The sequence below is a fragment of the Triticum urartu genome, chromosome 5A, assembly GCF_056163025.1.
Source record: "Triticum urartu cultivar PI428250 chromosome 5A, HENAU_Tu73, whole genome shotgun sequence".
Taxonomy (NCBI): Eukaryota; Viridiplantae; Streptophyta; class Magnoliopsida; order Poales; family Poaceae; genus Triticum; species Triticum urartu.
Window position 1 is genome coordinate 548960659 of NC_141877.1, and position 11886 is coordinate 548972544.

The 11886-nt window shown below is 44.1% G+C and overlaps 1 protein-coding gene and 1 pseudogene across 10 annotated transcripts; one reads left to right on the top strand and one right to left on the bottom strand.

Moving 5' to 3' along the window:
• On the bottom strand, nt 1–10424 carry LOC125510451 (uncharacterized). 10 transcript variants are annotated; one of them, XM_087521665.1, is made up of 9 exons: nt 10051–10424; nt 7867–8136; nt 7567–7783; nt 7228–7470; nt 7003–7142; nt 6222–6339; nt 6015–6085; nt 567–677; nt 1–432 (listed from the first exon to the last, which is right to left on the bottom strand). In XM_087521665.1, the coding sequence occupies exons 2-6, from the start codon at nt 7977–7979 to the stop codon at nt 6309–6311; spliced, it is 744 nt and encodes a 247-aa protein (XP_087377791.1). In that variant the 5' UTR covers nt 7980–8136; nt 10051–10424; the 3' UTR covers nt 1–432; nt 567–677; nt 6015–6085; nt 6222–6308. The 10 variants fall into 10 exon arrangements, with proteins under 10 accessions (XP_087377791.1, XP_087377789.1, XP_087377790.1 ...); XM_087521663.1 differs by having other exon boundaries at nt 1–437; XM_087521664.1 differs by having other exon boundaries at nt 6011–6085.
• Nucleotides 3615–5845, top strand: LOC147972753 (proline-rich receptor-like protein kinase PERK12; annotated as a pseudogene).
• Nucleotides 10425–11886: the final 1462 nt, after the last annotated feature.

The following is an 11886-nucleotide window of genomic DNA, read 5'->3' on the forward strand; positions in this document are numbered from 1 at the left end:
CGTTTGATAAGGAGACTGGATTTTTTTGAAGTACCTTAGTATCGTTGCGACATTGTTTAATTTGCTATCGCTAGGCAATCATTTGGCAAAGGCGTCAAGTCACAAGCTAGCTACAACATCTTGGACTGAAGAAATGAACTCCTCCACTGCGTCACTGCCCCACTCCACTACACTATTATCAGAAAAAGAAAAGCAAACACAATTATTGATGTGCATTCTACAAGCCCAAACTCATCTAGGACATGGTCACGTGAATGCCGAACGCAACTGTAGCTGGCGCAGTGACGCGAGCCATACCATCTGCTGGTTAGACAGGAAAATATCCAGTGTTACGGCCGCTCACATGATACGCTGGCGCAGCGACGCAAGCCATACCATCTCCTGGTTAGACAGACAAGGAGCCAAGTGATCACCAGCGGCAACATGATCCACCTGTTCTGGTTACAATAAGAAAACAATCAAATGTTAACTACAAATGCAATAAATAAGTCTGGCTAGACAGCTAACTGGTAAACTCGACTGCCTACAACGAGAAAATTGGGTCGAGTGATATAAAGGGACCGTACCTTAATAACTCATCCATGTATGCGCTACAGAGTTGCGCCGGCGGCCATACCGACTGCTGTTGGTGCCCCTCTCGGACACGCTCCTCCGCAACATGGTCTCAGCCCCAGCCTCTGTACACACATGCCTCCGGTCGCATTGGATGAGCATGAACTGGGTAAGGACGCGCTTCATGCTTGGCCATAGATATGCTTAAGGACTCGTGTAGGGAACACGAGTTTCAACACCATAAAAATATCCTCTCAATGGACCGAGTCACGGATATGTTTGATGATTTTGTCTTTCGTTAAAGAGGGATCCTGTAATACCTTCAATGCCCATTCAGCCAGGCCTTCTCCTCCTCCAACGCCCTCAGCAACCATGTCGGTTGTTAGCTCTAGTAGAACCACACCAAAACTATAGATATCGGCCCTCTAGAGCTTGCCCCTCCATTGTACTAATAGTATTTTGCAAAATTTGCAATCAGTTAGATCTCAACAGAAACGTTTGAGATGCCTTGCTGGATTTGAGATTCTCATCAGGGGCCATGTACCCGTGTGTCCCAAAAATGGCTGACCTGTGGTGGGACTGGCGTGGGTTGACAACCATTCGGGCAAGCCTAAAGTCGGCGATCTTGGCATGGAACTCTGGGTCAAACAAAATGTTGCCTGACTTGATGTCCCGATGGATAATAGCCTGTCTGCACTCTTTGTGGATGTAGTTGAGGCCCCTGGATGCATCAATAGCAATGGTTAGCCTTGTCAGCCAGTCCAATGGTGCAGGGGCGCCCTTGCGGTCATGATGGTGCAGCCAGTCGTCGAGGCTGCCCTTCTTCATGTGTTCGTAAACAAGCAGCTTGGCATCTTAGCTGGAGATGCTGCAAAGCAACTTGATCATGTTCTTGTGATTGATGCTCCCCAATGTCTTCACCTCCGAGTCAGACTGCTTGTGGTGTAGATTTCTCATGTTGCATACCTTCTTAACAACCATTATTCTGCTGCTGCGATCCTCAATGAGACCATGAAGGCTAGGGTGGTGGACACGGTACACCTTCCCAGACCCTCCACTGCTGATAATGTTCTCCTCAAATATGTTGTTGAGCATGCCGGATTCCATGAAGTCCAAAGGTGTGAATGGTGTCATTTTCTAATCAGTCACAACTTCTTTCAGCACTTGTGTGTTCTTCTGATGCTGGAAGAGCAACCGTATGATGATGCTCATGCAAGTGATGACAGTGACACCGAGCACTAACAAGATTATCATATGCTTCTAGAGGTGGGTGCCTCCATGGCATTTTGGGAGATTTATCCTCGATCCCCACTTAGCACAAAGCCCACGGTTTCGAAGGAAGCCACAATTGTACTTTATAGAGAGAGGGGCATCTTCCCATTGAGTTGGTCATAAATGACAAACTGAGGGATGCAATTGAATGGTTGCCAAAGTCAGGCGGAATATTGCATGTTATCTCGTTGTTGGACAAATCAAGGATTACCAGTGATGAAATAATCTCACTGCTCTATGCCGGTATTGCACCTGATATACGATTGTTGCTGAGGTCAAGTGATTTGAGATTCTGCAACAATTCAATTGATGTTGGTATGGATCCAGATATCTTGTTCGCACTTAGTGACAATTCAGAAAGCATGTGGAGATTGCTTCTGTTGACAGGTAGCTCTCCCGAGAGTTGGTTATTCTACACCATCAACACCAATAGCCCAGTCTGATATGTCGGGATCGAGTCGGACAAGTGGTTGTTCTGCATCTCACTTCGAGAGATATTCGAAGATATATCTTTTGGCACAGTGCTAGCGAAGTTTTGTCAGATATTAGCAATGTATGTACCAATGGCAACCACCATATATTCACCAGAAACTTCCCAGAGAAGTCGTTGTTGTCAAGCATAATGTTATCCAGCAATAGGCAATTGCCAATGCTTCGGGAGCTCACTGGAGAAGATGTTGTTAGAAACTACAATGTTGAATAGTTTCTCATGGGCGCATAACCTGCTCCGGTAGTGAGCTAGAAAAGTTGTTGCGGTCCTCAAAATTTCTGAGCGACAAGTGCTTCCCAAGTTGTTGTGGTACCTCACTCGAGATCATATTGTCAAACAACTGGATGTATTGGAGTTTGGGAATGAGGCCAATGCTTCCGAGGATGGGGCCTAGGAACTCGTTGTTGTATAGGATGATAATGGTTAGTCTATTGAGAGTCCCAAAGTCTTATGGTATGCAACCAGTGAGTTTGTTTTCCCACAAGTCTATTTTAATCAAATTCACCACAATGATGCTGCAAGACAACTTCCTGTTGAGTCCACTATCATAAAAGTATAATATCTCGAGCTTTTGGTGTTGCCAGATCCAAACAAGGATCGAACCACTGACTTGCTGTGCAACATGTACAAAATGGTTAGTTCCTTTAGGCTTGAGAATGCCTCTGGAATCTCGCCGGTTAAGCCACTCGTGTCAAGAAGTAGGTTCTGAAGTGCCTAATGCTTGGCCATCGCCGTCGGCAAAACACCACAAAAGTTGTTGTTAGTCAGGTAGAGATGCTTCATAGATGGTGATAGTCGGCTGATATCTTGAGGAAGCACTCAATGGAAGCCGTTGTAGTAGATATCATGGTACCGTAGCCAGGAGTAGGCGTAGAACGTAATGCCAGGGAATCTCCCAGTGAGCTTGTTGTATGAAACGTCGAGGTGGATCAGGTACTTGAGGTTGCACATAGATGGAGGGATGTTCCTGATAAAATTCTAATGCTTGAAGGAAAGCCCCGTAACTAGGCCTCCACCTACTGCCACGCAGCTGACACCAGCCCAGTCAGCTGTGTGGAAAGCGGTGGAGGCCTATTTATGGGGCTTTCATTCAAGCCTTTGAATCTTACCGGCAACATCCCTCCATCTATGTGCAACCTCAAGTACCCGATCCACCTTGACTTTTCATACAACAAGTTCACTGGGAGATTCCCCGGCATCACGCTCTACACCCGGTCCTGGCTTCGATACCTTGATCGATCTCTCCTACAATGGCTTCCATGGATTCCCTCCTCAAGAAATCAGCCGGTTATCACCATCTATGAAGCACCTCAACCTAACTAACAACAACTTTATTGCAGTTCTGCCAATGCTGATGGCCGAGCTTTCGGCACTCCAGAACCTGATTCTCAACACGAATGACTTCACCGACGAGATTCTAGAGGCATTCTCAAGCCTAAAGGAACTAACCATGTTGGACCCATGGGGCAACAAGCTTAGTGGTTCAATCCATGTCTGGATCTGGCAGCACCAAAAGCTCGAGATCTTGTACTTGTATGACAATGGACTCACCGAGGAGCTGTCGTGCAACATCACTATGGTGAATTTGATTAAGATAGACTTGTCGGCAAACAAACTCACTGGCTGCATACCAGAAGACTTTGGGACTCTCAAGAAACTAACCATTATCATCCTATACAACAATGAGTTCATAGGCCCCATCCCTAGAAGCACTGACCTCATTCCCAACCTCCAATACATCTAGTTTTTCGACAATATGCTCTCGGGGTGAGGTGCTACAAGAACTTGGGAAGGACTCGCCGCTTGGAAATATTGAGGTCTACAACAAAAACTTGTGTAGCTCACTACTGGAGGAGTTTTGCGCTCATGGGAAACTATTCGACATAGTAGATTCTAACAACGGTTTCTCCGGCAAGCATTGGCAACTACCTCTCACTGGATAATATTATGCTCGGTAACAACTTCTCAGGGAAGTTTCCGATGAATATATGGTGGTTGCTATTGGTGCATACAGTGCTAATATCGCACAACTTCACTAGCACTATGACGAAACATATCTTCGAATATCTCTCGAATTGAGATGCAAAACAACCACTTCTCCGACTCGATCCCGACGTTTGGAACTAGGTTATTGGTGTTGATGGTGCATAATAGCTAACTCTCAGGAGAGCTATCTGTCAACATGAGCAATCTCCACAAGCTTTCTGAATTTTCACTAAGTGGGAACAAAATACCTGGATCCATACCAACATCAATTAAATTGTTGCAAAATCTCAAATCACTTGACCTTAGCAACAATCATATATCAGGTGCAATACCGTCATGGAGCATTGAGACAATTTCATCACTGGTAGTCCTTGATTTGTCCAACAACGAGCTAACAGGCAAAATTCTGCCTGACTTTGGCAACCATTCAATTGTGTCCCTCAATTTGTCATTTAACTAGCTCAATGGGGACGTGTCCCTCTCTCTGCAAAGTGCAAAGTACAACCACAACTTCCATGAAAATCGTGGGCTTTGTGACAAGCGGGACTCGAGGATAAATCCGCCAAAATGCCACAGAGGCACCCACCTCCAGAAGTGTGTGATAATCTTGTTAGTGTTTAATGTCACGGTCATCATCACTTCTATGAGCATCATCATATGGCTGCACTTCCGGCGCCGGAAGAACACACAAGTGGTGAAAGAAGTCGTGACTGATTGGAAAAGGACACCATTCACACCTCTGGACTTCATGAAATCCGACGTGGTCAACAACATATCTGAGGATAATTTTATCATCAGCGACGGTCTGGAAAGGTGTACCGTGTCCACCTCCTAGCCTTGATGGTGGCACTAAGGACCGCAACAGCAAAATAGTGGTTGTCAAGAAGATATGCAACACGGGAAATCCGGACCACAAACAACTCAGCTCGAAGGTGAAGACATTGGGCTCAATCACAAGAACATCACTAAGCTGCTCTGCATAATCTCCAGCTAAGATGCCAAGCTGCTTGTTTATAAGCACTTGGAGAAGGGCAGCCTCGACGACTGGTTGCACCACCGTTACCGCAAGGGCGCCCTTGCACCATTGTACTAGCTGAGGAGGTTGACCATCGCTATTGATGGCCAGGGGCCTCAACTACATCCACCAAGAGTGGGGAGATGCTATTATCCATCGGGACATCAAGTCAGGCAACATTTTGCTTGACCCAGAGTTCCATGCTAAGATCGCCGACTTTGGCCTTACTCGAATGATTATCAACCCAGGCCAGTCCCACAACATGTCAACCATTTGTGTTACACACGGGTACATGACCCCCTGATGGGTCTCAAATCCATCAAGGAATCTCAAACATTTTCATCAAATGCTAACTAAATACGAATTTTGCAGAATACTTTCAGTACAATGGAAGGGCGAGCGAGAAGACTAACATCTACAGTTTTGGTGTCGTTCTGCTAGAGCTGACAATCGGCGTGGTTGCCAAGGGCACTGGAGGTGGAGAAAGCTTGGTTGAATGGGCATGGAAGGTATTACAGGATGCTATTTAACCAAAGAAAAAATGGACAAGCATATCCGCGACTTGGCTCACTTGGAGGATATCTTTGTGGTGCTAAAACTCGGTGTATCCTACACAGTCCTCAGGCGCATCTGCATCTACACGAAGCACGTCCTTACCCGGCTCATGCTCAACCAGTGTGACTGGAGGCACATACGTACAGAGGCTGGGGCTAAGCCCATGTTGTGGAGCAGCTTTTGTCATCCTTATTTACATAGCTCTCGTCACAATACTGTATTAAAAAATATATAGTTTAACTTCTCCGATGCCAAGAAAAAATTGTAACACTGATGGGCAAGGAAGAAGACATGTATATGAATGTCATAATACATAAAGTACAGTGCAGATCATAGGTAGGTAATATTTACCGTGGTTTCCAGGAATCATAAAACATTGTGGTCAGCTACACTGCCTGAGCTCAGAAACTCCAAGAGGAAGTTCAGGTTTTTCCAATGTTACGTGTTCAGGCGTATACCAAGCAGGAGGCTGGAGAGCATACTCAAAAGGGCAGAAAAAAATCAAAATCCAATATAACAAGCTGGCAAAGATAATTAATATGTGGCATCATCCATGTATGGAATGCAACTCGTGATAAACTAGCATATGACAAGCAAAACATTTACTAGTCATTAATCAGCAAACATGAACTGAAAACTTCAAGTGATGTAAATGATCAAAGTATGCACACCATGTTCAGCTCTTCAGTACCCTATTTTCTTATCTGCTAGACAAACATGTGAAAAAAGACAAATAAAGTGGTCATCATCATGTCCAACTCTTCAGTACCCTAATAAGTAATAATGAGCTCAGGATATCTTACCCAGTCACACCATGTTATTCACTAAAGCATATTCATGTGACATATAGGTAATAAACTCTTCAGTACCATGGCTCGCCAACAACCATTGGCATTTTGTTAAGGGGCTATGGACGTTGAATACCATATTATAGTTCTACGTAGATGAAACCATGACGAACATATTGCATTTCCTTTTCATCACCATAAGTTCCCTCTGAAGATGACAGAATGCAAACTTATCTGTTGACTTGTTTATATAATACAACAACAACGACGACAAAGCCGTTAGTCCCAAACAAGTTGGGGCAGGCTTGTTGACTTGTTTATAATACATCAAAAAGAAATTCTACCAGATGGATGTGTGCAGACAGTAGGCATACCCAGTTGACCGCTCCACGACATAATTGGCCATGTAAAGACCAATGAATGTATCCCACAAAGAGTAGACAGGTGAAATGATGTTGGAGCGTTCGGATCCATTGGAAGCTAACTGGAGCAAACATACAAGATAACAATAAAGCAGTAAATAAACCGAAGAGATATCCAAGCATGAACAGAAGGTGAAGTATACTAACTTCTCCATAAATGGCCCATTTCGATAGAAGTGGATAATCACTGGCAGAGCCAACCGGAGCAAACCAGGGCGAGCAAATATGATCTTTAAACTTATGCATACGCCATAGCTTTGAAATCAGTGTATTGTACTCATTTTGCTTTATCCACAGTGAAAATGCAGTTCTATGATCAATAGATTTGTCCCTTGAAAGGGTCCTGTTACCACAGTGGTCGTAGAACACGCAGCAAGCTATACTTACCACCTGTGATGTGACAGAAAATGCAAATCTTAGAAAAATCACAAGTATCTAAGAGAACATGAACGGAACACCTGAATCATTGTATGCCAAAAAACTTACTGCGCAATTTTTGATTATAGTAAGCATCTCTGGCTTTTTCTCTGCCATGCGAGAAACAAGATCCAAATACCAGAGTCCAAGAAATATGACGTGGAAGATGATTAGAGAGGAAATATAAACAGCGAGGAAGAGGGAAAGATTCATCCTCAAATCCAACCCCATTGACTGAAAACTAGGGAGATGCCATAATGCTGCCAAGAATATCCAAGCAACGTACCTGTATTCAGAAACAGCATCAGGGAACTTATACATCTTGTTTTGCTTCCAATTATCTTTTCAAAGACTCCCGAGATTGCTTACCAGCGACTAAAGTGTGAATAGTGTGGCTTGATAGTCTTCCTAATCATGAAATGTCTCGAATGCTCATGTGGGTATGGGTATCCATGAGTCAGAATGGTCCTAACCCTCTCCATTAGAAGGGATTCAACCAGACGACCAGAGGGCTGCTTATGGAGCTTTTCTCTGACCACAAAAATACTCTCACCAAGTCAGTGATAGTTCATACTCCTAGTCAAAGCAAGCAGAGTGGGCCCTCTCTCACTGGTGAAAATTCCAGAACCGTGGCCAGATCTGCATAAAGAAACAATTGTCACAATCTGACTAAATGGCGATAAACCTGCAGAACAGCAATATCAAGACTAACTTCTGAAAGAAGTCCCAAGCTACAAAGTGGACATACGGGGATATCCTACAAATTTATCTCAGTAGCTCCAAAGTAAATCATGTAAATACTTAAGTCGCTTACGTAAAACGAATACGAGGAGATAGAGACAAAGGAACCAAAAAAAAAGTATGCGTAGACAAACTGCAGGAGCCCATTAAGCACATGGATTCCATGGGAACGGCAGGCAGGCAATCATAACCAGGGGCAAAACACAACTACTCTTAGTCAAGGTAGCTCTACCAGGACGAAACTTCTCCCAGAAACACATAACTGAAAACATCCACTGCCCGGTAGTGCAGTAAATGTTCATAGCCAGGCCGGTAAATCTAGGAAACTACAGCGAACAAAGGACAAATTTGGCTGCCCAAATTGATATGTAAAGGAAGTCATAAGTTTTTCATATAGGGTTTTTTTTTTGATCTGAGAATTAGGAGGGTTTCGGCAGATGGCTCGGCGCAGAGGAAGAAATATTTTGCACACACGTACTGGGTGTTCTCTTGGGTCTCCGCCACTGATTCCAGATGCATCTCATTCATGTATATAAATCTGAGTCTATTTAGAGATTCCAATATGGACTACATACGAAGCAAAATGTACTCCCTCCGTCTCATAATATAAGAGCGTTTTTAACACTACCTTAGTGTCAAAAACGCTCTTATATTATGGGACGGAGGGAGTAGTTCATATTGAAATATCTAAAAAGACTTATATTTAGGTACAGAGGGAGTAGAAGTTATGCAGAGTATCCTCTGTATAGTGCCACAGGCACACAGTAAACAGGTAGTACCCTGACCATGTTGGCATGACATCCTACAAGTTATCTCAGCAGCCCGACACTAAAGCATGTAGTACTCCCTCCGTAAACTACTATAAGAGCGTTTAGATCACTACTTATATTAGTTTACAGAGGGAGTAAATACTAACAGCCATCCATCCCATATGCAATATATAAACGAATCCCAGGAGGGGAAACTGGATACAGAGACAAGAGAACCAAAAAAAGATACTCTAGTTAGGAGAGACAAACTGCAGGAACGCATTAAGCACATGCACATGGATCCCATGGGAAAGGGACAGGAGGCAATCATTAGGAGAGCCAGAAACCTAGCCTTAATCAAGACATTATTATGAAGCAAAGGCAGATCTAAAAGGATGGGATTTGTCCCCCCACCCCGCAATTTCCCCCTGAAATCTTTGATAAGACCACGGCTACATAGAAGAAAGAAGTCAAACTCTGAAAGCATATCCACTGTCCAGCACTTGCAGCAAAATGGACATGGCCAGGCCAACAAATCTTCTACTCCCTCCGATCCAAATTAATTGATGCAACTTCAGCACTATCATCTTTGTACTAAAGTTGTAGTACTAAAGTCGCGTCGATTAATTTAGATCGGATGGAGCAGTAGGAAATTACAGTGTGCAATGAGGTCTGTGCTCTAGTACAAGAAACTACAGAGAACAAAGGGACAAATCTGGTTGGCCAAAAGAGACAGACAAATAAAGGGGGTAGCAAGTTTGTTTATATATAGTCCCTCTGTCCCCATAGTATAAGATCTTATACATGTTGGATGTAATAAAATCTTATATTATAGGACGGAGGTAGTAATAGACAGACAGTATCTAGGAGAGGAACACAGATGGCTAGCCTTTTTGTTTTCCCCTGATGATATGCCGGCGACGAACACGAGAAAGCGAAGCGAGTAAACAACACAGGTATCCAGGAGGGAAACTGCAGGTATGAGTCAACTAAACTGGAACCAGAACTGAATTCGCGCGCGCGTGCACACAAGCAATCGCAGCAGGAAAGGGAGGCGGCTTACCAAGTAATGATCCGGCCGGGTAGGGGACGAACGGCCTCTGGCCTGCGGCGAAATTCGGGAAGGTGGGGAGATCTTTGGCAGCGGAATCTGCCCGAGTTTACTCCCCGCTGCCGCTGCGCCTCTCTTGTAGCTTGCTGGCTGCGGTGGCGGGACAGTGGTGTCACGTCCGAATAAAGCAGCAGCGTCCGGAGCCCAACTCACTAATCTCCAAACCTCACCGACTTTTCTGCCATGTCCCAAACTCTCTTGACTTTTGGTACAGGATACAGCAAGGATTCATTGGGTGGGACGAGATGAGGGAACAATACAGTAGGTGAGATGCTGAGAGAACAGGAGGGGAAAGTTCAGAGCCTCTCCTGCTAATCCACATCTACTCTAGACTCTAGACTTATACCCATGGAAGCTTTATTCATCTTCCTTTTTGCGCACATGGCTTGTCTCGCCATTATTCTCCCCATGCATGCCACCTCTCCTCTCCTCTCTCGCACCGCACTGATTTCATGCATGTTTTTCAGCTTTTGTACTCGGCGAAAATGCATACCGCCTGATCCCGAAGGTAAAGGATAGCCAAATGATTCAACTTGTTCACAGCACTAGTAGTAATCTTTATAAACAAAGTATTCCTGGCCTTCTATTTTTTGATGTTTCCTACTGTTTGACCTGTTTGCAGGTTTTTACAAGGGAATTAGTCCAGGTGTTACTGGTTCGCTTGCCACAGCAGCTACAACATATTTTGCTGTTATTCACTAAGACATGGCTGGAGCACGCTAATCCCAATCTAAGAGGTCATTTTTTTTTATAGAAAAGGAGGTTATCCCCCGGCCTCTGCATTCGAAAGATGCATGCGGCCAATCTAAGAGGTCATTGGTCTCACTTTATTGCTAGAGGAACTGATGAGAACTTTGGTGGCACTTTGCTTTGGCATTGTAATGTACCTGGTTACGTAAACTCTATGCTGGCTAGCGATAAAATGCTTTGGAGCATTGTTTTCAGACTTTCAGCGTGTTCGCTATCTGGATGGGAGTCCTGGGTCTAGTTCCTCGTGTCCAATCCTTGTTTGTGTTGTTCATTGCAACTATGTACAGGGTATTCTCTTCTAGTAATAAATTCAGATGCAACTCTTCGAAACTTCTGATGTAATATTTTTATTTTGTTTGGTTCAGTGGTTGTGAATTGGTTGCAGAAATTTGCCAATTCGTTAAATCTTGCCATGGCCAGGTATAAATTATGTAAATATTCATACAAACCAAAATCCCTTGATATTGCAGGCTGAGAAGAATCCAAATCCCAGTATATTCCATACCACCAATTCAGTTAAATCTTGCCATGATCCAACTCTTCAATTGACTCAACTGACATGATAGAAGTTACAACAATAATAACTACCAGGTTGTCTTTTAATACTCCCTCCGTCCGGAAATACTTGTCGGCAAAATAGATGTATCTAGATGTATTTTAGTTCTAGATACGTCCATTTTCATTCATCTTTATGACAAGTAATTCCGGACGGAGGAAGTACTTGATTAAACTATCAAATTGGCCATCTGACCTTTACTCCTCTGTTAGTGACAAGATAATATGCTTGTCGTCGGTGGCTGTTGTTGGGGACTCCACTTAGCGCCGGCCAGCTCATGTGGTTCATAGGGCTGGGCGTGCACTGCTTCCTAGTGCAGGGAGACGTAAGGAGCGACTAGATGTTACTCCTCAACTTTGTGTTGCTAGCATATTTCCCATGTGGCCCTCACTTGTCACCTGTCAATTACACAGAGGATGTCTATCATTGAGAGCCTGTCTATCATATAGATGCGTCTGTTTGAGCTTGAACTCATATTCATG